Source organism: Homarus americanus, unplaced genomic scaffold, assembly GCF_018991925.1.
Source record: "Homarus americanus isolate GMGI-L3 unplaced genomic scaffold, GMGI_Hamer_2.0 scaffold850, whole genome shotgun sequence".
NCBI lineage: Eukaryota > Metazoa > Arthropoda > Malacostraca > Decapoda > Nephropidae > Homarus > Homarus americanus.
This window is the reverse complement of record NW_024730202.1, coordinates 920,089-946,727: the sequence shown is the minus strand read 5'-3', so window position 1 is coordinate 946,727 and position 26,639 is coordinate 920,089. Positions and strand designations below refer to the sequence as shown.

General features: G+C 46.2%; 1 protein-coding gene across 1 annotated transcript; it reads right to left on the bottom strand.

Annotated features, from left to right (window-relative positions):
- Positions 1-1,648: 1,648 nt before the first annotated feature.
- LOC121866918 (LIM homeobox transcription factor 1-alpha-like) lies at positions 1,649-26,038 on the bottom strand. Its single transcript, XM_042366658.1, has 6 exons — positions 25,849-26,038; positions 15,735-15,955; positions 14,836-14,984; positions 3,450-3,633; positions 2,335-2,521; positions 1,649-2,066 (listed from the first exon to the last, which is right to left on the bottom strand). The coding sequence occupies exons 1-6, from the start codon at positions 26,031-26,033 to the stop codon at positions 1,922-1,924; spliced, it is 1,071 nt and encodes a 356-aa protein (XP_042222592.1). The 5' UTR covers positions 26,034-26,038; the 3' UTR covers positions 1,649-1,921.
- Between the last annotated feature and the right edge of the window lie 601 nt (positions 26,039-26,639).

The following is a 26,639-nucleotide window of genomic DNA, read 5'->3' as shown; positions in this document are numbered from 1 at the left end:
TTCTCCCCTTCCTCCTCCTCCTTCCCTTTCTGTTACTACCCTCTCCTCTCTCCTCCTCTTCTTCTTCCTCCTCCGGCCTTTCCTCGGGGATTTCCGCCTCCCTGCGCACAAAATGGCGCCCAGGGTGTGTCAACATGGAGGAAGGGAGGAGGAGGAGGGCTGTGTGTGTGAGTCGAGGGGAGAGACCTGGGTGAGGGAACGGATGCTGAGGGGAACAAAGCAGGGTGGAGGGGCGGATGAGGAGAAGGAGTGGGTGAGGGGAGGGGAGGGGAACAAGCGGATGAAAGAAGAAGACGAGCAAGCAGGGTGAGGGGAGAAGGGCTGTGTGTGGTGAGGTGAGGGGAAGGGAGGGGGGGCGGATGGGGGGAAAGATTTGGATGGAGGACGGACGCTCAGGGGAACAAAGCAGGGAGCAGGGGGGGTGAGTGAGTGGGCGGGTGAGGTGAGGGAAGGAGGGGGCGGCTGAGGGGGGTCGAGCGGGTGATGGGAGGGGAGCAAGTGGATGAGATAAGAGGGAGAAGGAGGAAAGAGAGCGAGGGAGGAGTTAAAGGAGGAGGAAGGAAGTAAGGAGCAAGGAAGGAGAGACAGTTAGGGTCGGAGAGCGAGTGTGAAGGGAGATAGGAAGATAATAAGAGAGAAAGAGCGAGGATACAAAAATTAAAGATGTGAGAGGGGAACGGGAAGGAAGAAGAAAAAATTGGAAAAGTGGGAAAAATGAGTAAGAAAATGATGACATTATTATTGTGTGAGAGAGAGAAGAGAGAAATGGCAGTAACAAAATAGATTGAAAGAAAGAGGGTAGGAGATGAAGGAGAGTGGGGGGAGAGGTTGGCATTTGACGACAGCTGAGGGGAAGACACCAGGCGAAGGAGAGTGTGGGAGAGATGGTACAGTGTTGGAGAGGAGGAGGAAGAAGAAAGGCAGTATTGGGAGAGGAAGAGGAGGAGGGGGAAGAGGAGGATGGGGAAGAGGAGAGGCAGGAAAAGAGGTAGAGGAAGATAAGGAAGTGTCGTGAGAGGAGGAGGAAAAGAAGAGGCATCAGAGGAGAAAAGGATAATATTTAATATAGGTAAGAGGGACTGGGCCAAAGTGTGGAGGAAGGCAGCAGTGTTGGGGGAAGACACGTTAAAAAGTGGGTCAGACAACGACTACCATTATAGAGAAGGAGAGAACAAGTTAAAAGCTATATCATTTGTCTGGTAGAAGTAGGTGACTGTATAATACTACACTAATGTAATTTCTGGACCTGAAATTTCATATTTAAAAACTGTGGCTTTTGTTTTGTTTATGTGAAAGACAAGTTGGGTTTGGTTTGGTGTCGAGTTCAGGTCAGGTATTAGTGAGTACATAATATATCCGTAGTGATATTAAAATGAGATATTAATGTAATCCTAACTGAAGACGTTTAGCCGCCTTGAAGCTAGAACACTGGCTTACAACTCTCAAGTTTTGGTCTTGATGGTAACTTTATGGTTTGGCTACGAAAAATTTGTTTCATGGATAATGATGATTAAGAGCGGTGATAAGTGTGTTGATCAGGACATCACGACCACAGCGCTTCTGGTGGTGATCTGTGGGGACACTAGCGTCTGAGGGGGTGGGTGACCAGCAGATCATGTAAGTGTTCCCTCTCAATACCCTGCTCCTCGATACCTGCACCTCAGAACGGAAACTCCCAGGTGGGAAGACTGCCCACTCCTGGGAGGTTCCCCACCCCAGGAAGGCCTCCCACCCCAGCTAGACCGCCCACCCCTGGCAGGCCACCTACACCAGGCAAGCCGCCCACCCCAGGCAGACCGGCCACTCCGGGGGCGGCACACTCCGGCACCTCGGGCTTGACCCCTCGCGTCTCGCTCTCCTTGAAACTTGCGATAACATCCCCTAGCTTGAGGCCGTCGGGAGGGCGAGGGAGGGGCTGGCGTCAGTGGTCGAAGTAAGAGTTCTGCATGAGGTAGAGCTTGTCGATGGGGTTGATCTGCGGGTACATAGTCCCGGCCACGCCCACCATGGCCGGCACATCAGGGGGCGCCTGGCTGGGCGGGGGCGCCGCACCGCCACTCGACGACCTGCACAGAGACACAGAAAACGTGGCATTGTATCTCACCTTCAGGAGACACCAACGGTATCATATAAATACAAATTTACGGTCTTGTTTTATACATTACTTCATCACAAGACAATATTTGGGATTACATTACTCAAGGCTTAAGTCTCTCATAGTAATTGAAGTCATTTTGCTACTCCAGGTAAGGGTAAGTTTGTATGGGACAATTAGTAGATGGTTAGAGGTATTGTGAATAAAAAAATAAGGAAAGTGAGTTAGGTGTAACTCACATCTCGGCTTGGTCGTCAAACTGGTCCATGCGGCCTTCCTCGAAACTGATGTCGGAGCCGCAGAAGGAGTCGCCGCTATGGGCTGGGAAGCTCTCGCCCTCAGGGGAGTACGGCACAGCTGAGCTCTTGGGCGTCGTCGCGTACGGTGAGTCTAACGAGTCAATGGGGGTGAGGCCTCCATACTGACCTGGAGGAGAGACAGAAGGTGGGTTGTTACTGTAGTGAAGAACTTAAGTTGATGTGTCATTGCTCACTACTGTAGGAGGGGCAGAAGGTGTGTTGTTACTTTTGTGAAGGACCACGAGGTTGTGACAGTCTTTATTACTCGGATTATGATAAGTGTGAGTTGTAGGGCGCGGGGTTATTCATTAAACCTAATAGAAAAAATATTGTGATGTATTGAAACCCAGCTGTTATAGAACACATGTTATAGAACACAGATGTTATAGAAAGCGGAGAGAACACAGCTGTTATAGAACACAGAACACAACAGGCTGAACGAACACAAACATACAAAACAAATTATCTTTTACGACTCTGGAAAAAGAAACAGCCATTATATATTTTTCAAATCTACGTTTTACAATTTTAATGAAAGCTTTTGTCAATGTTTATTTCTATCGTTACTTGTAGTTTATATGCCGCAAAAACTTATATATATATATATATATATATATATATATATATATATATATATATATATATATATATATATATATATATATATATATATATATATATGTATATATTCGTATAAAGTGTAACCATGGTTGCATATTGATGTGTGTGTATGCAATATGTGCATGTGTATATATGTATATAGTATGTGCGTGTACATGTACAGTATATGTATGTATGGTATGTACTGTATGCCTAACTTACCTTCTCCACTTCCCTCTTCTTCCCCCTAACTTCCTTGCCTTCTTCACTTCCCTCCTCCTCCTTATCCTCTCCACTTCCCTCTTCTTCCCCCTAACTTCCTTGCCTTCTTCACCTCCTTCCTCCTCCTTATCCTCTCCACTTCCCTCTTCTTCCCCCTAACTTCCTTGCCTTCTTCACTTCCCTCCTCCTCCTTATCCTCTCCACATCCTCTTCCCCCCCTTCGTCTTTCTTACCTTCTCCACTTCCTTCCTTCTTCCCTCCTTCTCCCTTGTCCTCCTTCTCGTCCTTGTCGTTATTGTTGTGTTCTGTTTGTTTGGCTCTCCGCTGCAGTTTCTTCATCTTGGCTCTCTGATTCTGAAACCACACTTGTACCACTCTCACGCTTAGACCTGTCTCCTTGGCTAGCTGTTCCCGCACCTGTGGAGGGAAGGTGAGGGGGTGTTAACTATTGGGTATTAACTATGGGGAGTGTTAAATTGGGGTGTTATTTGAGTCTCCTTGGTTAGCTGCTCCCGTACCTGTGGGGAGAAGGCGAGGGGGTGTTAACTCAGGGGTGAACAGTAAGGGGAGGCATTAACTGATGGGCGGACAAAGAGGGGGTTAACTTAGTGGGTTAATGAAGGGGGAAGGTTACCTGTGTGAACTACTTAATTCGGTTCCCTAAAATAATAATAATAGCAGTCACAACAACAACAACAACAATAATAATAATAATAATAACAATAATAATAGTAATAACAACAACTACAATAATAATAATAATAATAATAATAATAATAATAATAATAATAATAATAATAATAATAATAATACCCAGAGCTTGATTCAGAGAGAGAGAGAGAGAGAGAGAGAGAGAGAGCGTAAATCACCTCCCCGAGAGCTTGAAATATGCAAATGAGACAGGAGGGAGGAGGAGGAGAGGAAGTGAAGGAGGGCGTCTGAGTGTTATAAGATGAGGGTCACTCAAGACGACAGTGAGGTGCATTAACTGGTTCCTCCTCCTCCTCTTCCGTGACCACCATCTCCTCTTCTTCCTTCTTCTCCTCTCCCTCCGTCTCCACCATCTCCTTTTCTTCCTCCTTCTCTGTGACCACCTTCGTCACAACCAAACAAATACGGTCTTCCTAAAACCTCATCTTTCTCGGGACTTGAATTTAAACCTGTATACAGAAACTATAGTCCAGGTACAGTAATTCCTGTAAGTTAATCGTGTGAAATACAGTGCTTCAATCCACCAAGTAGTGCTTCAGTGACTGTATTTTATATTAACCATTTCTCGTATAATTAACTGTCTCTATAATCGATATTACTGTAACTTTTAGCTGTCAATATAATCAATAACTGCAGCTATCAGTGTGGTCATGACGTAATCTTAGTCTCGGTCAACTGATTGTCAACATTTTCCAACATATAACCAAACATTAACCTTTCTATTAACTGTTGAATATTCCTATGTAATTGAATAGGAATAACTTAAAAGCATAGAGGATAATTTAATTGTATCTTAACTGTATATAACTATATCTGACGTCCATGGTGAGTGACTGGAGGAATACGTGAGTCATGATGAGCAAGTGAGTAATTTATGTGTCTTCCATTAGTGATTAAATCATTAGACTGATACGTTTTTTTTTCTCATTCATTCCAGTTTAATCGTTCTGCATCCTCCCTCCCTCTCTCCCTCCCATCTACTTTCTTCCTTTATTCTACTTCCTTGTCCTCTGTTCATTTATCAACTTCCCTGCCCTGTTGTCCTTCCCTCCTTCACTCCATCTACTTCCTTATCCTCTCCCCTGCCCTCCCTCCCTCCTCCACCTACTCTTCTGCCCTACCCTCCCTCCACCTCCTCCCCCTGCCCTCCCTCCTTCCACCTCCTTCCCTGCCCTGCCCTTCCTCCACTTCATCCCCTGCCCTTCCTCCACTTCATCCCCCTGCCCTCCCTCCACCTCCTCCCCTGCTCTGCCCTCGCTCCACCTCCTTCCCTGCCCTGCCCTTCCTCCACTTCATCCCCTGCCCTCCCTCCACCTCCTCCCCTGCTCTGCCCTCGCTCCACCTCCTCCCCCTGCCCTCCCTCCACTTCATCCCCTGCCCTCCCTTCACCTCCTCCCCTGTTCTGCCCTCCTCCACCTCTTCCCCTGCCCTCCCTCCACTTCATCCCCTGCCCTCCCTCCACCTCCTCCCCTGCTCTGCCCTCGCTCCCTCTTCCCGTCCCTCCACTTCATCCCCTGCCCTCCCTCCACCCCCTGCCCTCTCCCCTCCTCCCCTCCTCCCCTGCTCTACCCTCCCTCCACCTCCTCCCCTGCTCTGCCCCTCGCTCCACCTCCTCCCCTGCCCCTCCTCCCCCTTCCCCTCCACTTCATCCCCTGCCTCCCTCCACCTCCTCCCCTGCTCTGCCCTCCTCCACTCCTCATCCCCTCCCTCCCTCCACCTCCTCCCTGCTCTGCCCTCCTCCCCTCTTCCCCTTCCTCCCTTCATCCTCCCTCCACCTCCTCCTGCTCTGCCCTCCTCCACCTCCTTCCCCTGCCCTCCCTCCCTTCACCCCCTGCCCTCCCTCCACCTCCTCCCCTGCTCTGCCCTCGCTCCCCTCTTCCCCTGCCCCTCCCTCCACTTCATCCCCTGCCCTCCCTCCCCCTCCTCCCTGCTCTGCCCTCCTCCCCCTCCTGCCCTCCCTCCCACCTCCTCCCCTCCTGCCTCCCTCTCCCCCCTCCCCTCCTCCACCTCCCCCTGCCCTCCCCTCCCACCTCCTCCCCTGCCCCTCTCCTCCTCCCCCACCTCCTCCACCTCCTCCCTGCTCTGCCCCTCGCTCCCACCTCCTCCCCTGCCCCTCCCTCCCACCTCCTCCCCTGCTCTGCCCTCCCCTCCCTCCTCCCCCCTCTGCCCCTCCCTCCACCTCCTCCCCCCTGCTCTGCCCCTCCCTCCACCTCCTCCCCTCTCCCCTCCCTCCCACCTCCTCCCCCTGCTCTGCCCCTCCTCCCTCCTCCCCTGCCCCTCCCTCCCCCTCCTCCCTGCCCTCTCCTCCCCTCCCCTGCCCCTCCTCCCCCTCCTCCCCTGCCCTCCCCTCCTCCTCCTCTACCCTCCCTCCACCTGCCCGCCCTCCTCCACCTCCTCCCCTGCCTCTGCCACCTCCTCCACCTCCTGCTCCCACCTCCTCCCCTGCCCTCGCTCTACCTCCTCCCCTGCTCCCTCCCGCCTCCTCCACCTCCTCCCCTCCCTCCACCTCCTCCCTGCCCTTCCACCTCCCTCCCCTGACCTCGCTCCACCTCCTCCCCTGCTCTGCCCTCGCTCCACCTCCTCCCCTGCCCTCGCTCCACCTCCTCCCCTGCCTTCCCTCCCACCTACTTCCCTCGTCTTCCTTGTCCTCCCTCCCTCCCCCCTCCACGCCTCTTAAGTATCATCTCAAGCGCTTATCAAGTTCCGGTTCCGCTGTGTGACGCTTCTTATACCCCAGTTGGTCGCTTTATCGGGCTAAATGTTATCCAAATATTCTGGAGCTCGCCTACGTGGTGCTGGGGAGGGAGGGAGAGAAGGAGGGGGGGGGAGGGGGGAGGGAGGGAGGAGCTTAGATAGATGGTTGATCCTCCAGCCACGGGGTCATGCTAGCACTCGGGAGGTGAGGGAAGGAGAGAGGGAGGGGGAGCGGAAGACTTAATACCCCCACCCTCCTAACACACACACACACACCTCTTAATACACTCTCATTCACTACGTAATCCATCATCTTCTGTACATAAATGTAGTCTCCACCATGCCCGCCATGACTCACACTCAGACAGAACTTTAAGACACGTATCTCTCACTAATGTGTCCTGGGTTGAGTCCCCGGTCTGGGTCAGAGGTGAGAAGGGTGTTATCCAGTGTGACATGATCTAACATAACAGGTTTTCTCCGGGTACTAAAGTTTCCTCCTGTACTAACACTGTACTAGCACTGGATACTGTTAGGTGTCGTGTGTGTGTGTGTGTGTGTTGAACATGACGTCACCTTCCTAAACGATTTAAATTGAGTTTGAAAAAAAGCAAACAGATATTAAACATTATAATTAAAAAAAAATAAAAAATTTTGTTTTATTGTCAATGACCTTCAACAGTTTTTTGTTTTCATAACACTAACACCAATATTTTTCTTCTTACAGTTTACGTGTTTAAGACCACAAGTGCCACCACTTCTGTTCACCATTATAAAGGCTTCGTTAGAATTTTCCTCCACAAACTTTGAATATTTTTTACCGTGAGCAAAAGTATAGTGATATTATTATTATTATTATTATTATTATTATTATTATTATTATTATTATTATTAACACACCTTTGAAAACACAGGTCACAACACACACGACATACTCACCCTACACACACACACACACACACACACACACACACACACACACACTTGAACAATGACAGCAGTGTTAGATAGGGAGGGAGGGGAAGGGATGGGTCTAGCAAGGTCTTCCGTCGTGTTCGTGGTTCACAGTCAATTACCAGCAGGACGCCACACACCATAAACAGCACCTCTGCCATGGCTCTTCAACTCTTGGGTCATCCTCCACCTGTTTGGCCATATGTAATACTCAGATTTCAGTGGGTTCTTCCTCCCCCTCTTCCTCCTCCAACTTTTCCGCCTCGCTTTTCTCTCTCTCTCTCTCTCTCTCTCTCTCTCTCTCTCTCTCTCTCTCTCTCTCTCTCAACTCAAAAACATAAATCAGGAATATTAAATAAGAGGCAACAGAAAATGATACGTCACTGTCATTATATAACACAGTTGAAAAAAATTGTGTAGCCCGAATTTTTTTCATTTTTTTTGTGTTTGTTAGATACATTATTTATTTCCTTGGGTTAGTATTAATTCATCATTAGTTTAGCTTTAAGGTAGGTTAGGTTAAGTTAGCATTAGTTGAGCATTAGGTTATGTAAACATTAGGTTAGGTCAGGTTAACATAGAATTAGTTGAACATTAGGTTAGGTAAACATTATGGTTATGTATGGTTAGTTTAGATGTGAAACTTTGCCTCGTCCGCATTATAACCCGAGTAGGAATACCGCTATTTTGGTGAAACTTATCTCGAATATGTGTCAAAACAATCCAAGTCTGACAACATCAAGTTCACGGCTCTGTCAAAGGTCAAGGTCACAGCTGAAGGACAAAGGTCAAAATCATGTCAGGAAGTTTAAAGTGTTGATCTTTAACGCTTATTTTTTGTGAGACTTATCTAGAATATGTATCGTCACTTGACGATATGAAGAATATTAAGTTCAAGTCTCTGTGCCAAAGATCAAGGTCACAGCTGAAGGTCAGAGGTCAAATTCAGCAACGGGTGTATGATGAATAGCGGTGCATATATTGTCTGGTGTCTGAGGGCTATAGTAACTTATACGTAGATAAGAGAGAAAGACGAAGACGGAGGAGAAGGAGAAGGAGACAAAGACGAAGAAGAAGGAAAAGGAGACGAAGAAAAAGACATAGATTGACAGATAGACAGACAGAAGTGCCTCGCCCACCACCTCACACTATTCAAGATGAAGACGTCATGTGCAGAAGAGTTGGAGGGTACAAGCACCTCCCTTCCCTAGCCCCCCTCCTCACTGACCCTCTCTCCTCCCTGCCCCTAACTCCTTAACCCTTCAACCCTTCCCTCTCCCCGTCAGCGTGCATCTCCTTCCCCTCATTCTTTCCCCTTCACTCACCTCCCTTCACTCTCACTCTTCTCCTCTCACTCACCTCCCTCAGTATGATCAGCCTCATCAGCCTTATCAAGTTATCGTTCTCTTCCTCTCGTCCACTTATCATTTCTAAGTTATTACTCATCAGGTCCCTCTCTCTCATCTTCTTCCTCCTCTTCTTCCGTTCACTCACGCCACACACACACACACACAAGCAAATATTTATTTATTTATTTGTTGTGATATGCTTAATCCCCTGTCCGTCTTGGCTGACCGTCCCGCCCTATTGTTGAAGTGGCTCTCTTATGTGAGTGTGTGTGAGAGGAGGGGGGAGGGAGGGTAGGTGTGTTGGGGTGTGTGGGGGTGCAGGTGTATTGTGGTGTGGGGGTGTTTGTGTATTGGGGTAGGTTTGTGTGCACACGTGTTGGTAGGTAAGTGGGTCAACATTCTAAACACTATTGAGGTAATTAATTTTGTTTTTTTGTATTTGACTCATATGGAAACAGTAGGAATAGCTTTCGTACTAGTAGAAGTAGTAGTAGTAGTAGTAATAGACGTAATTGTAATAGTAGTAATATTAATAGCAGCAGTATCAGTAATAGTAGGTGTAAAAATAGTACTATACAAAAGTCATGTCCCTTAAACTACTTGGTGAACTTATTCTGGAAATGTTCACTGATGAAGACCACAGGTGTTCGCCGCCTCGGCAGACCGACATTAATACTTTGACACATCTCAATATTTTCGCGGTTTTTTATGCCTCCCTTCCTCACGTCATAGACTAGACAGATATATTGACTCACCCCGGCCCGTTCGTGAGTGTGCCCATCTGTACGATCGTTCGTCTGTCCGTTCGTATCGGAAGACGAGTGGATAGCGAAATATCTTGTACAGTGCCTAAGAGTCAAAGGCCAAGTTCACAAGGTCATGAACTAAAATCATTATATTTTTTTGTTTTATAGACATTCTTTTATGACCTGAATATATTATCAATTATAAAGTCACTATACAGTATATATATATATATATATATATATATATATATATATATATATATATATATATATATATATATATATATATATATATATATATATATATATATATATATATATATTTTAACGTGATTTTATACTTTGAGATTTTGAGACCATCGGAGGGGGCAGGGGGCTTAGGAATCTAGTGTTATTATTCTTACGGAGTCACTATTTTTGTTCTCTTTTAACTAAGGTTACGATAAAGTATTTATTTGCAGGAGAGTCAATTTCGACTCCAGGAGGGCGGTGATAGTCAGGTCGTTGTTGAGCCAGACAGTAAAGACTCATTCTCATATTTCTAGATGGTATCAGAGGCTGGTGGTGTTGTGTGGCCGTCTGCTGCACGATAGTTGACTATGATTTTGTGTGTGTGTGTGTGTGTGTGTGTGTGTGTGTGTGTGTGTGTGCGTAGCAGTAAATACACTTGGATGGTGCAAAACAAACTTTCGTCTTAAAGATCACACTACGATGGACTGACATTAAAAAAAAATCATTGCAAAACTTTCTAATATGAAGGGGTGCGACGGCCGAGTGGATATTACACTCGCTTCCTGTCCTAAGGTTCACTGGTTCGCAGCCCCAGGACATTCCCTGTGAACTCAGCTGGAAATAGGCGTTCAAATTTACAGTTGGGAAGCAAAGACTGTTGAGTGCAGTGCTGGCCAGATTGTCGCTATGTACTGTATACCGAACTGCATTGTACAGTATGTTGTGTAATGTATCCACACTGTCCTATACGAGCCGTCAAACCCGGGGGATACACACACACACACAAACACACACACACCATAAATACCCCGGCCACTAAGTACCTGGAGACTGAGTCAACAAACACGTACGTGAGGCAGCCCGAAGACGATAACACCGCCCAGCCACTTAGCTCTCCCCGCCTCCCTCACCAAGTGCTGCACCACCACACCAAGTGCTGCATCACCACACCAAGTGCTGCACCACCACACCAAGTGCTGCACCACCACACCAAATGCTGCATCAACACACAAAGTGCTTCAGTATCTGAACCAAGTTTACGAATATCCACACAAGAGGCCCAGTATTGGTGGAGAGCAAGTGGTGGAGGGTCATAGTTGGAGGCGAATTGGTGAAGAAGATAAGGGTGATTGAGTTAGTGGTGGAGAACTTAGCAGTGGTGTGTTGGTGGAACAAGTCATCGAGTGATGGCGCTGGAGTAGGTGGCAGGATGGTGGAGGAAGTGGTGCAAGTTGTATGTGTATGTGTGCGTGTGTGTGTGCGCGTGCATCTGTGTGTGTGTGTGCGTGCATCTGTGTGTGTGTACGCGTGCATCTGTGTGTGTGTGTGCGCGTGCATCTGTGTGTGTGTGCGCGTGCATCTGTGTGTATATATTATCTGTACAGTCTGTTATACTAATTGTTATATAATAAGGCTTCAGGTCCCCCAAACTCCTAATGACTTTAAGAGACATTATTATACACAAACTATTATATATATGAACTTTTTAATTATCTATGTTATTATCCGTGTATGGTGGAACGGGTGGTGGGTGGCAGGGTAGGTGGTGGCAGGGTAGGCGGTGGCAGGGTAGGTGGTGGCAAGGTAGGTGGTGGCAGGGTAGGTGGTGGCAGGGTGGTGATGGCCAGAATAAACAGGCCATCGTTGTCCTAGTGAGTGGAGTGTTCTCACCCGGAACCTGGACCAACCCCCCTGCAAGTGCTAAGATAAAGCAGCGGCCGAGCTAAGAATAGCTGACAGCTGACCACTTATTTATCTTTTATTTTCAACGTAACTAAAAAATATATTGTTAACGCCTGAACGAGTATTTCTGATAATGTGGAAAATTACATTTTGTGTTTATATGAAATTATTGCCAGTTCCAAATTACCTTGATACATTTCTCTTCATTTCATCAACATTTCGTCAGTCAGCTCGAAATTGACCAGCAGGATCGACCTAGCATGAACCAATATCCATCGGCCATCAGCTGTCAACGCGCCATCACTGTTGCTAGGGTGAAGGTTTATCATGGATATTAATAACAACTTTACCACCTTTAGGCATCAAACTCGTGTATTTATTGTTAATTTAGATGAAATGTAAGTTCTAAATTATCATACTTTTGTTCTACTGTTTCATGGTCTATGGAGTCGTCTTTTAGAATTGTTTTTTAGTGTATTTAGTAAGATAACTGATTGGCAGTACTGCACGTCACTCGCTCTGTCAGCCAATCAGCGGCCATAAATCTGTCAACAGTGCGAGCGGTGTGCCGTCACGTGGGCAGGTCAGTTTGGACAGGAGTTACATCCGAGATGAAATGGTTGTTGTTGTGTTTGGACAGACGGACAGACAAGGGCCATTTCGACGGGCTACACGGAAGCTCGGAGTGATGGGTCTTGTGCTGACAGAGAGACTCGCCAGCCCTAAACTTATTCACAATATCCCATTCTCTTATTTCTCTGTACCGTACTGCTCATCTAACAAGAGCTGAATAATAAAAAAGGAATTCCCCACTGCGATAATACCACCACAAGATCACACTTAATGGCGCCCATAAAGATTTAGAACTAAGGATGAAATGGCGGAAAGTAAAAGTAGCTGAGAACTGCATGAACCCGTTGTGTCTCCCCTTACAAGACCAACAAAAGACAACCTAATATACACACTATTCATTGGGTTCGCACTCATCGTTCTCAAAGAAACACACACACGCTTATCTTCTTTACTGCCGCCCACACAAACACCCATAAACAAACACAAACACTCACGTATACGCTCCCCCACGATTCTTTAAACCAACCACCTCGGTCCTCCCGCCGACAGCCGCTACACTCACACACAGACCACCTCACACGTCTTTCAAGCACACCTGTTTCTGCCAATCACTGGGTATAAGAGCGATCTGACAACAAGTGACCCCCAAGTACCGAGGTGAACTAACAGTCTGACTCACTTTATTCACTCATTCGCTAATTAACTAACTATCTAACTAACTAACCAACTGACTGACTAACTAACTAACCAATTAACTATCTGACTGAATGACTGACTGACTGCTTAACTAACTGATTTCATAACTAACTAGCCAACAAATTTAATTTATATTCATGTACACAACTCGCATACATACATACGTACATACATACATACACACACCAACTATGCTCACGTGCATATGACCATGCATAAACACACACACACACACACAAGCACACATCCCCCCCCCCCCCACAAGTACAGGAGCCATAATGCACAAATGCTGTTCCTCCCTCCTTGAGCACTCTCTTGGGACTTCCACCCACCCCCAACCCCGACTCCTTCGGGTTCCTGCTCTCCCCACCCCACTGGCTGTCGGCACTCAGTAGGACACTGTGTCATGTGGGGGAGGAGGGGCGAGGCAAGGTGGGGGATGAGGGATACCTGAGGAAGGAGGGGGGTTACCTGAAGCGGTCTGTCTCCAGGTTAAGTGAAGGAGCCGCCTGTCAAGGAGGTGCCGCCACGAATAGTGGCTTCTAAGAAATCAAAGTTCGATCAAGTCAATAAGGTAAAGGTTAGAGGTTATCCCGAGGCTGAGGGAGAGTGAATGTTAAAAGGTCATGTGAGAGGAGAACAAAAATATCTGGCTAGCAAGAGAGAGAGAGAGAGAGAGAGAGAGAGAGAGAGAGAGAGAGAGAGAGAGAGAGAGAGAACAAAGACTTTGTTTATGTTATCGGGAAATTTTGAGAAGAAAAACTACATAAAAATACAAATAGCGTAAGAAACTGAAAAAAATAAAGTAAAGTATTAATAAAGTTAGAAGGAGCTTCAGTTTCTGGGCCTGACTTTTGACAGATACTGGAGGTGGCGGGCAGGCCATCAGTGCGCAAATGATCTCACCAAATGATTCACAAAACTATTATGCAACATCCGCTCTCATCAAACTCTCATTCAAAGAAGTACAGAACATATCCTTTCCGTCTTCCGCAGAGACGTTTTGAAGGCTTAATAAAGAAAGGTCAAAGATTAGCCAGGGTTGGTGCCCCAAGACAGTGCCTCCTCAAAGCTAGAGGCACCAGTGCTTACCAGGGAGCGGTGAGTGCCAGTCAAAACAGCTGATAACCCATGACCTGCCCGTAGTACTGCCCCTCACGCCACCACCACCACCAAGAGATCACCATTGTCCATGTACAGTATAACTGCCTCACTGTTGCTGTGCATTGTACCGTTTTATCCCCTCCCCCAACCTGTACCACAAGAGACGGTACACACTTTGAGGAACCATGTTACTGCTCCCCACCGTCAGGATGGCGAAGAATGTGATAAAGTGTCTCGTCATCTTGACCATCTCTCAACAAACAACAATATCTTCCCCTTAAGTCTTGAACCATTTATTCTTACCTAACTTGTTTTGACATGAAATCAACAAAGTCATTCTATTTGACTGACAGCTTCTGTACTTGAGTGTGTCAGGCTCATCTTCCGCTCTGTAGTCATAACTTGTGTTTTAGTGAAGTTATTCTCGCAGCGTGACGGCCTCACACGGCCCCACACGGAATCCAATGCTAAATTCAACACCCTATAAATATCGTTCAAGATCGGTGGGCTGAATCGTTTCTCTGTGTGGACTGGCGTACAGGGTAAACACGTGTAGTGGGCGTACTGGTGGTGGCTGGAGACTGTGGCCTGGTAGTTAATGACTGTCATCTTCGTCGTTTAGAAAAGCAGATGATAGTGACAAGAGGTCTTTAGTAATGGAATTAGCAATGTTGGTGTATTGGTTTTAGTAGTAGTAGTCGTAGTAGTAGTCGTAGTAGTAGTAGTAGTCGTAGTAGTAGTCGTAGTAGTAGTAGTAGTAGTATTAACAGTTAACAGTCCCAGGAAAAGTGTTAATAGAGAGACAAGAAAAGTGTTAACACTTAAACCAGCATAAGATATAAACAGATGGAGCCTCAGTACAAGACCAGACTCCTTACCTTCCTACAAGGCTTGGGCGACACGCTGAAGGAGGCCATGAACTGTTTCCTCTGCGCCGACGTCAAGATAGTTCTAGGTCTCTTGGGGCCCCGTCTACCGTCCCGAGGCCTCGATCCATCATCCACTATGAAGTCGTCGCCTAATGGACCTGTAGGGGCCAGAGACAAGAGTGGCTGATGATACACTGACAGGAAAACTGGTTACACACACCCGTACCAATGTTATGAGTTGATTAAGGTGTCTCCTGTAATGTTACTTAATGCAATCCAAAGTAAAACATTTGCTTGTTGATGATGAGTCCACTTACTGAGCTCGTAACTTATGAAAGATGTGTTGGTGTTTACGAGTATGTGTCAGATCTCAAGAGTTTTATTGTGCGATGATTACTGGCAAATATTTATGACTGCTATGTTACCAACTGTTGTAGAGTCAGGTAAAGTTTGGTGCTGTTAAGATAGTGAAGAACGTCTAAGAAAGGTAGTCAGTTTTACCACAGCTGCACTACAGTAATGTTCATGAGTTTGTAACAATAAGGACAAACAATTGTTCCCGTGTTGGAAGTTAGTTGTGTTTTTATGTGCGTTTGAGACACAATAGTTTGTTGTGTTGGTCAACTTTGCACTCTGAACAACCTACACAATCCATCTTTGTCAACAAGACGCAATGCAGTAAGTTACTGACGAGAACAGTGAAGATCTATCAACATAGTAAAGCAGCAACTGAGATGAATCAGTTATCATGTCATTAATTTTATTCTAAGACGTAAGTTGTCCCACCATCTTTATAGGGGGGATTGTCGCAAGATGGCGGGCCTTGGTGTTAGGACCTGTGTGTGTGTGTGTGTGTGTGTGTGTGATAGTGAACAAAACTACCAGGTAATACTAACTCAGCCACTCACTCTGCGGCCCGTGTTGCTGGAGGAGGAACATCTCCTTCTCGTAGTCGGCCCTGCAGAAGAGCTGGTGACCTCGCAACACGTACTGGTCCCCCTTCTGCAACACCTGACAGCACACCACACACGCGAAACAGTGGAGGTGGAACACTAGCGACTGGGCACGCATGACCAGCTCGTGTGGCAGCAGGCGATCACCACATCCGGCACACTTCACCGAGAACAACCTGGGCAGGGAAACACAGCAGGTTATATGTTGCACCTCTGTTTACTGGAGGGCAGGAAGCGGGTTAATGGCGCACTAGGGGCAGGTTTTCGTCTATAGATAAGGAAAAAATATCCTTAGAAGGTTAAAAATACTTAGTAGTTTCTTAGTAATAGGGATGCAAAATATTATGTGAGGTTTGGTAAAAAGTCAGGAATCGTTTAGGGTGGAGGACCGTGGTCTCCAACCCTCAGACATAAGGATGGAACTTTGATTATTATGTAATAGAGATTATTGAGTTGGTTAAGTGAGGCTCGTTTGGGTGAGTGAGTGAAGGAAAGAAACACACACGCACTCCTCTAGTTACTATAAACTGAAAAGAAATAATAATAAATGAATGGGTTAAACTTAGGCAGTAAAAATGGTAAAACTATATTTTCCTTTTCAGTCTAAAATTTTTCTGTCGTAGCTTGTGATATATGAGTGTGTCTAGGCGACGATATATCTTTCTAACACCACCCGGGAATACATGTGTGTGTGTGTGTGTGTGTGTGTGTGTGTGTGTGTGTGTGTGTGGGTGTGTGTGTGTGACTCCAAGATACACAAGAGGCCTAAAATTGTATATTATAATTATAGGTCCCTCACCTTATTGCACCTGATGATTAAATACCCCAATAATACCACGATGCCATTTTGGTATTTATGTGAATGTGACGTAAGGTTTATATTCTATTGGTGTTGACACTTGTAGTCCATTTGTTATGATCTTAATATAGTTTACCGGAGTCTTTTCTTTTTATCTTCGTATTGTAATAAAAGTTATGTATCACCGATGGTCTCTTAGTTCACCACAAGCTTGACCTTTCTGTATAATATATGTTAAATGTACTGCAGAGAGAGAGAGAGAGAGAGAGAGAGAGAGAGAGAGAGAGTGAGAGAGATGATAAACACTTAAAAGAAGTTAAAACCAATACACTCTAAAGGTACTTCTCATGTTGCTATTATTGGTCCGTTCTGTTGATATTACTCACACTGTAGCAGCACCGTAGTGTTCCGTATTGTTCCGCATTGTTTCGTGTTATTCCGTAATGTTTCGCATTGCTTCGTGTTCCGTAGTGTTCTGCATTGTTCCATAGTGTTTCGCAGTGTTTCGTGTTCCGTATTGTTCCGCATTGTTTCGTGTTATTCCGTAATGTTTTGCATTATTCCGTGTTGTTCCGTGTTGTTCTGTGCTGTTCCGTAGTGTTCCACGTTGTTCCGTATTGTTCTGCGCTATATTGTGTGTTACCTAACTGCGTCATGCTCTGTTGATATTTCCTCAGTATGATAACATATGGCTGCCTATTGGTCCGTGAAATATTGTTTTGTTCATTGATTGGCCGTGAAATATATGGTTGCTCACTTGCTGATTGGTCAGTGTAATATTGTGTTTCTTGCTGATTGGTCCGTGTAATATTGTACTGCTCACTGATTGGGTCATGTAGAATTTTGTTGCTCACTGATTGGTCAGTGTAATATTGTGTTGCTCACTGATTGGTTCATGTAAAAAAAATTGACTCACTGATTGGTCAGTGTCAAATTGTACTGCTCACTGATTGGTCAGTAACATATTGTGCTGCTCACTGATAGGTGCATGTAAAATTTTGTGCACTCTGACTGGTTTAACGTGTTGCTGGGAAGTTATGCCAGCCATATCTTGACACAAACGGCGTCACAAAGTTTTGAACTAAGATACAATTTCCGATATTTAAAAAAAAGTGAAAAAGTTATATTCCCGGGACCTGTCGACGTGAGCGAGCTGGAACCACTTGGCGCACTCCGGAAGCTCGCTAATGGACGACACCAGCAACCAATAGAAATGTTTCAACTGAAAATGGTGTGTAAATAGTGCATTTCTATTGGTTAAAATGCTGTGTAGGGTTTCGCATTTGTAATTCTCCAAAAATCCTAAAATGTATTCGAGGCTCCAGCCAATGAGAGTCCGCTACCGAAAAGGGAGCGTAAATATCAATTTCCCATTGGCTGAGTAGCTGTAAAGTGTCTGGAATGTGCAATTATCTGACGCTGCTTCCCTCGGTGTCCTAAACTAAATGTCCACTTGGCTAAAACTTTCTCATGAAACACACACACACACACACACACACACACACACACACACACACACACACACACACACACTAGGTTACAGTCCCAGGGTGAAGTTATAGTCTCAGATTGAAGTCGCTTAACACTCAAGGTCTACCTCAAGTTACGTCATGCCGTCACACTGTGAGACTCAAGGTCTACCTCAAGTTACGTCATAACGTCACACTGTGAGACTCAAGGTCTACCTCATGTTACGTCATGCCGTCACACTGTGAGACTCAAGGTCTACCTCAAGTTACGTCATGCCGTCACACTGTGAGACTCAAGGTCTACCTCATGTTACGTCATGCCGTCACACTGTGAGACTCAAGGTCTACCTCAAGTTACGTCATAACGTCACACTGTGAGACTCAAGGTCTACCTCATGTTACGTCATGCCGTCACACTGTGAGACTCAAGGTCTACCTCATGTTACGTCATGCCGTCACACTGTGAGACTCAAGGTCTACCTCACGTTACGTCATGCCGTCACACTGTGAGACACATATTCCTTGATTACTTTACACCTCAAACCTTGCTTATGGTGGTGGTGTGTCGCGGGTGATGATACAGAAGTGGTCTAGGGATGGTGATGGTAGAGGGGTCGTGTGTGTTGTGGATGGTGGTAGTGGTGGTCTCAGAGAGGGTCGTGGTGGTAGTGGTGGTCTCAGAGAGGGTAGTGGTAGTAGTGGTGGTCTTAGAGAGGGTCGTGGTAGTAGTGGTGGTCTCAGAGAGGGTAGTGGTGGTCTCAGAGAGGATCGTGGTAGTAGTGGTGGTCTCAGAGAAGATCGTGGTAGTAGTGGTGGTCTCAGAGAGGATCGTGGTAGTAGTGGTGGTCTCAGAGAGGATCGTGGTAGCCTTGTCGACCATTATCACAGACAAACGCTCGTCCATTATCCCGCCAACTTTATGGATTCTGGAGAGTTCTCAAGTGTGTTTGACTCGTGCATTGATGCCATCTATTTCCTGGGGGCGACGACGGCCTTCGAGTGGGTATATATGAGGCTGCTGCTTTTGTCTGCACCGCGCCGGAGGGGAGAGGAGGAGAGGGAGCAGAAGGAGAAGGAGGAGGGAGAGGGAGCAACATAACAAGAGACTAGCGGCGGTAGAATTCAAGTACAACCAAAAAAAAAATAATCTTAAACTAAAGAGAAAACATCGATGATTGAAAAAAGGAATTGTACACTAAGAGAGTAGGAGTATTGAACGCATAACCACAAGAGGCTTCATTGGTTAAGTTCATCAGTCAACTTGTTCAACATCTCAGCTGGAAATAAGGATCTGATGGTTTGTTTGGATGTCCTTGGTCGAATTGCCTCTCGGAACTAGACTACAAGATCAGGCGTCATATATATAAGTATTCTCTAATGTATATTGTTATTATTATCTCTCGTTAATTATCTTCTTATTGTTTATTATTACCAGAGTTTTGCCCAAGTTGACGTCATCCACCATCCTTCCCTCACTCTTACCCTCACCATCCCTCCCTACTTCTTCATTCTCCCCTCACCCATACCTTCACTATCCTTCCTTCCTTCTCCCCCTCACTCTTACCCTCACTATCCCTCCCTACTTCTTCATTCTCCCCTCACCCATACCCTCACTCTCCTTCACTCTTCCCTTCGTTCTCCCTCACACTTCCCCTCGCTCGCTCATATCCTCCTCACCCTTCCCCTCACCCTCCTCACCCTTCCCCTCACTCTCCCTCACCCTTCCCCTCGTCCATATCCTCCTAACCCTCCCTCCATATCCCTCGCCCTCCCTGTACTGCCTTCATCCCTCGGCCACCCTTAGCCTCACTCTCCCCTCCCTACATCCTCAGCCTCCCCTCCCCTCCCCTCCCATCGCACCCCTCACACCAGCCTGCCTGCCTCCCTCCCCGCACGTCGGCCATGGCTCCCCTCACTCTCCCCTCCCAGCTGTCGCCAGGCAACACGTGGGTCAGCGTCGTCCCCTCGCCAGCTGGCTCGCCGCCCCTCACATTTATTATTATGAAAAATATGTGGGCGTGATTCAGGGCGTCGTGTTGTAAGACTCATCCGTGGGAGAATACACGCCCACATGTCATGATGATAATATTACTATTACTAAAGTTACTATTACTACTACTACTACAACAACAGATACTACTATTTTATTTGGCCTTCAACCTCCTCTTATAGCTATAGTACTACAACTATTACTAGAACAACACCAAAAACAACTACTACTGGTGCTAACCCTTATATCGGAGTCTGTACCATATATAGTTAATAGACATAACCAAAGGAACATCATTACTGCAACAGATTGTATAATGATGTTTGCATACACCACGACGCCTTCTATCATAGGACGTGTCAACTATGTAAACTTGAGCCAATTTTAGCTGCGTGGGTCATCTTAATGTTGTGAAGTAGTGGAGGTCACTTAATCACGTTCTAAGCTACCATGTGTGTACAAACACCAGTGATATTATTTAAAATTATTCTGTTACACGAAATAAAAGTTAGGGTGGGGAGGTGTTCAGTAACCAGACTACAGGAATATGAAACAAAGTAAAATGAACCTGACAAAACAGAAAATAAAATAATCAGAGTATTAAGATTAGTCAGACAGACACACAGACAGACAGGGACGTCAGCTGGTAGAGACTGGGGAGGGGTGGGGGGGAGGGTCATACTTAGTGATGCTGATATATTAGTTTACATCAAACAGTTCATTAAAATCTGTGTTTGTCATGAGCCAACACATACATGACTGACTGAGAGAATGGCAAGAGGTGTCAAGGTCTCCATCCAAAGAATGAAGATGTTAAAATTAAATGAAAATCAGTGAACTTTGTAGACTATCCAAGATCTCTAGAAGTTTTACAACACAGTTACCATGACAACCCGGGTACACCCACAACAATATATGAATAATTGTACAATGAAAATGAGTCGAGGTTTGGACCATGGAAGAACAATTTGGAAGAACTCGTGAACTTTGGTGACGTTTATCACCATTACAGTAATAACTTTCCTCACACACACACGCTGGTTCAGGAGACACGAGAAAACACCTAAGAATAAAGAAGTTTCAGTGGACAACCTCAAACTGGATCTGATTAAGGAAGGGGTATAACCAACACATGGTCCTGACGAACAAGTGAGGTGAGGAGGTCCCTGGACGCTTCCCTCAACCGTGACTCTTCGGGAAACACAGACGAGACACAACTTTCCCAGAAGGCCAACAACAGAGACAGAGACATGACTAAGGAGGAAGGTGATGACAAATATCAAGACGTGACCCAGACAGATCGGTGAAAAACTCGAACAACAGTTTATAGCCACCTCTCCTTCACATGCTTCCCTCCCCTTTTCCCCATTCATTCTCTTCTCCGCTCTCTTCTCATCCCCTCTCTTCTCCTCCCATCTATTTCCTTCCCATCTTCACACCTCTTCCCCTCCCCCCTCTTCTCCCTCCCCTCCCCTTCCAACATTCCTCTTGTCCTTTCCTCGCTCCTCAACCATCTCACACAAATGCCTCTCCATTTACCTCTTTGCTCTTCCTCTATCCCTCCTCCTTTTCCCACACCCCTCCCCTTCCCCTCTTCTTCCTTTCCAAACGCTCCATCCTATCCTTGTCTCCTTCATTTCCCCAATTCCCTTTACTCTTCCTCCTCTTCCATGATCCTTCCTCATCTCTCTCTCTCCCGCCCTGTTTCTCATTCCAGCCACTCTCTCCCCACATTCTCCCTCCCCTTCTCTCCCCGCACCACCTCTTTCTACCACCCTCCTCCCTCTCAATTCCTTCCCTCCTACACCACCTCGTCCCAACTCATCCCCCTCTCTTACCTCCCCCTCACCTCCCTCCCCCCTCACCTCCCTCCGTCACCTCTCTCCCTCATCTCCCCTTGACCCATCAGTCACAGGCTGTGTTAATGTCGAATAATAATAAGCTGGCCTAGAACAATTAAGACTGAGACCTCCTCTGTTGGGTGTGGGACACACACACACACACACACACACACACACATACACACACACACACACACACACACACACACACACACACACACACACACACACACACAGTTGAATTATAACCTCTGATATGACCTCATAAGTCTGTTGTAGACAATTACTTTAAGGTGTATATAACTCTCCCTTCTTCCTTCCTTCACTTCTTCCATCTTCTTTCCTTCCTCTTACTTCCTTCTCACCCTTCCTTCCTTCCTCCTTTCTTCTCACCACTTCCTTATCTTCTCTTTCCCTTCCCTCCTCTTTCTTTCTCTCCTCTCCCCCTTCCCTCCCTCTCCGCCCCACCTCGCCTCTCCTGGAGTGTCAACTATAGCCAGTTATCAGTGGATTACGTCACAGCAAACTCAACTCCCACGCGCGCACACACACACACTATCAGCCTCACCTGTCATGGTGCTAGGGCGGCCTCAGCCTCACCTGTCATAGTGCTATAGGATGGCCTGATCCTCAACTTCCGGCCAACGCCAAGTAAATATGTCAAGTCAGGTTATATTATTGTTTAAATTAAAATGTATCATTCCTTTCCTATACACAGAGTGACCCAGAAAACTAGTATCACATTATTTTACCAAGTATTGTATGATTGTTAAGTGTTTAAGGTGAACAGCATGACTGTTTTTTCTGAACTGATACCGTATTGACTGTTAACTGTTAATAACGCGTCAAGTATTGTATTTCCGTTTTCCTTAGGACGATTTATTTTTATTTTATATATATTGTTTGATCTCGGTCAATTGCTGGTTTAAGAAAAAGTAAAATGGGCCATTCAAGAGGAGATAAGAGTATGGAGGTATCAAGATAATAGTTGACATTTACTGATAAACTCTGGACACTTTGACTGTGACGTAATGCTGACACTAAAACCTTTATCTTGAGAGTGTTTAATAATAATAATAATAATAATAATAATAATAATAATAATAATAATAATAATAATAATAATAATAATAATAATAATAATAATAATAATAATAATAATAATAATAATAATAATAATAATAATAATAATAATAATAATAATAATAATAATCTTACTGCTTGTGCTACTACTATTACTATGGGGCGTATGGCATCAACGGTGGAGTTTTATGGTGTGCAGGAGGTGTACTGTAGGAGTGTGTTTATTATGGTGCAAGAGTCATCAGTAGGTGAAGACGCTGCGCCTGTATACACACACTATAACCACACAATAACAGGCTGCCCCCTACACACTGTTTGGTCAGCCCCTCCCCCCACCCCCTCCTTCACTGACCAACTCCTCCCCCTCCTTCACTGACCAGCCCCTCCCCCTTCATCACTGACCAGCCCTCCCCCTCCTTCACTGGTCAGCCCCGCCTCCCCCTCCTTCACTGGTGAGCCCCTCCTCCCCCTCCTTCACTGGTCACCCCACCCCCTACAATGGTCACTCACGGAAGTATGAGCGGAGGTGCCTTGGAGGGGGAGCTCTGGTGGAGAGTTCAAGGTGGAGGTGTCATAGTAGACATTGTAGTAGTGTCATACATCGCCCCTCACATATCACCCCACCCCTCCCCTCACATATCACCCTCCCTCACATACATCACCCTCCCCTCACATATATCACCCCTCCCCTCACATATCACCCTCCCTCACATATCAACAATTCCCTCACACATCACCCTCCCCTCACACATCACCCTCCCCTTCTTCACATATCACCCCTCCCCACATATATCACCCCACCCTTCCCTCACATATCACCCCTACCCCTCACATATCACCCTCCCTCACATAATACCCCCTCACATATCACCCTCCCTCACATATCACCCTCTCCCCTCACATATCACCCTCCCCCTCACATATCACCCCTCCCCTCACATCATCACCCTCCCTCACATATCACCCCACCCTCTTCCCTCACATACACAATTCTCCCTCATATATCACCCCTCCCTCACATATCACCCCTCCTCAAGCATCACCCTCCTCACATATCACCCTCCTACACACATCACCCTCACACATCACCCCTCCCTCACATATCACCCCTCCTCACATATCACTCCCACCCTCACATATCACCCCCTCAGCATATCACCCCTCCCCTCACATATCACCCCTCCCTCACATATCACCCTCCCTCACATACTCACCCTCCCTCACATATCACCCTCCCCTCACACATCACCCTCCCTCACACATCACCCCTCCCTCACATATCACCCTCCCTCACATGGTCGCCCCACCCCCTTCCCTCACATATCACCCCTCCTCACATATCACCCCTCCCTCACATATCACCCTCCCCACACATCACCCTCCCCCTCACATATCACCCTCCCCTCACATATCACCCCTCCCCCTCACATATCACCCCTCCCTCACACATCACCCCTCCCTCACACACACCCTCCCTCACATATCACCCTCCCTCACATATCACCCCACCCCCTTCCCTCACATGTCACCCCTCACATACACACCCCTCCCTTCACATATCACCCTCCCTCACACATCACTCCTCCTCACATATCACCCTCCTCACACACATCACCCCTCCCCCTCACATATCACCCCTGTGCTTTTATCAGTTCAATATCTCAGTTATCACACGACCTTAACAGAATCAATACATCCCCCTGTTGACATTACCGTTAAGTTCCTGTTTCTTGCCGCTTCTTACTGTTACGCCCTCTCCCCACCCACTGAGCAAAGGAACGCTGCATCTGAGTACTACTACTTTCTTGCCTCTGCTACTTTCATGTCTCTATCGGCGTTTCGTTCTGTTACTTTTTTAACCGTTGTTCGTAATAGCTTCAAGCTGTTACTTTCTCTGTTTTGGCAGCGTTCCTTTCTGTTACCTTATTACTGTTGTTAATAATACAACTAGACTGCCACTGCTACTTTCCCGCTCTAACTGTTACTTTCCCGCTCTAACTGTTACTTTCCCATTCTAACTGCTACTTCCCCGCTCTAATTATTACTTTCCACACAATACAGTCCTAAAATGCTACTTTATCGCCGTTGTCAGCGACCTCGACTACTTACTACTTCCCGCGGCTGTTAGTATCTCAAACTATGACCTTTTTATTTGGTCAAAGTTTCCGAGTTTCCACCATCTCCCCCCTCAACTGCCTCTCTCTCTCTCTCTCTCTCTCTCTCTCTCTCTTTCTCTCTCTCTCTCAGCCAGCCCTCAGCAACGGGACAAGGTATTGCTTTCCGTCTTGTCTGTCCGTCTATGCATGTTGCTCCAAAATAACTCCAGAACGGGTTGATAGATTTGCACCAATACTCCGCAGGTGTCGTTAATATGTGATAGAATCCACATGATAATTTGCTTTCGAAAATCGCGCCAAAATTGGTCGAATGTTGCCCTGGTAACCTATTACAAATGTAAAGGGTTTTGCCACTATTGAATAAAACGAGTCTACTTGTATATAAAATAGTCTTCTTGTACATGAAATAACCTACTTATATAATATAAAAGTAGGCTATTTTGTAGAATAGCTAAATCATATACGGTATAACCCATTTAACCTAAAAGGAAAATTAACAACGTGTGTTGAAAAAAAATGGAATTCGTCTTTTTAGGTTATATCATACATGAAAGAAGCATTTTATTGTAATTATACTACAAGGGAAGCTACCCTCTCTCCTTCCTTCTCTCTCTCTCTTCCTCCCTCCCCTTCTTCTTCCCTTCCTCTCCTCCCTCCCACTCCCCGTTACCCTCCCTCTCACTCTCCGTTACCCTCCCCCCTCTCCCTTCTACCATCCCTCACTCCCTCCACTTCTTCCCTCTCTCTCCCCCCTTCTCTCCTTGCCTCACCTGTCATAGTCAAGTTTACAGTAGATCTTGTTGTCTCTGGCGAAGCACGAGTGTTGCAGCTGTACACGACACACACAACACACAAGACAGTCTTCGTGCCAGGAGGTGTCGATCACCCGCATGATGAACCTGTCGTGGATGGTACGCCCGCAGCCCTCACACACCTCCACGCCCACTGGTTTCATCACCTCTGTGGCAAGTAGATATATAGATCAATAGATAGAGAGTCAATACAATCGTCATGTGTTTTATAATTGGTTTGTCACGTATATAGATAATGTAGGTTAGGTTAGGTATACAGTAGGTGACAGCATGGAGACGGTGAGAGAGGAAGTGTCGGGATGACAATGTTTTATTTCAGTCGTGATGATGGTTAGTTTGGTGTGAGAGAGAGAGAAAGAGAAAGAGAATATTACCTAGTATATATACTCTGTATAGTGTATATAGGTCACCATTAAATGTCACCAAACAGTAACACTAAATAACGTCTAGAACTTAGTCTCCAGGAGGGCAGATGTGTCACCCTCTCGTGGCTTGTCATGTCGTCCATCTTAACCAGAGCCCCACTGACTACCTTCCCTCAACCCTCCTTATGTTCTCAGTGGTCACGATCCCTTCTACCGGATGATTACAGATGATATTCCCCATTTTAAACATTATAGACCGTATTTTTTGTCAACGTGGATATGGTCATACTGCAGTAGTTCAGCGTTCTTTCATGCCCAAATACAAGCGTGGCTCAAGCAACACCCCCCCCCCCTACCATCACCAGAAACACCTCACTACTTCCC

Coding starts and splice junctions, on each gene's coding strand:
- LOC121866918 (XM_042366658.1), bottom strand. CDS start 26,033: ATGAAACCAGTGGGCGTGGAGGTGTGTGAGGGCTGCGGGCGTACCATC. Junction 15,956..25,848: donor TGTAAACTTGACTATGACAG/GTGAGGCAAGGA, acceptor TTCCCTGCCCAG/GTTGTTCTCGGTGAAGTGTG. Junction 3,634..14,835: donor CGCCCAAGCCTTGTAGGAAG/GTAAGGAGTCTG, acceptor TTCCCTCCACAG/GTGCGGGAACAGCTAGCCAA.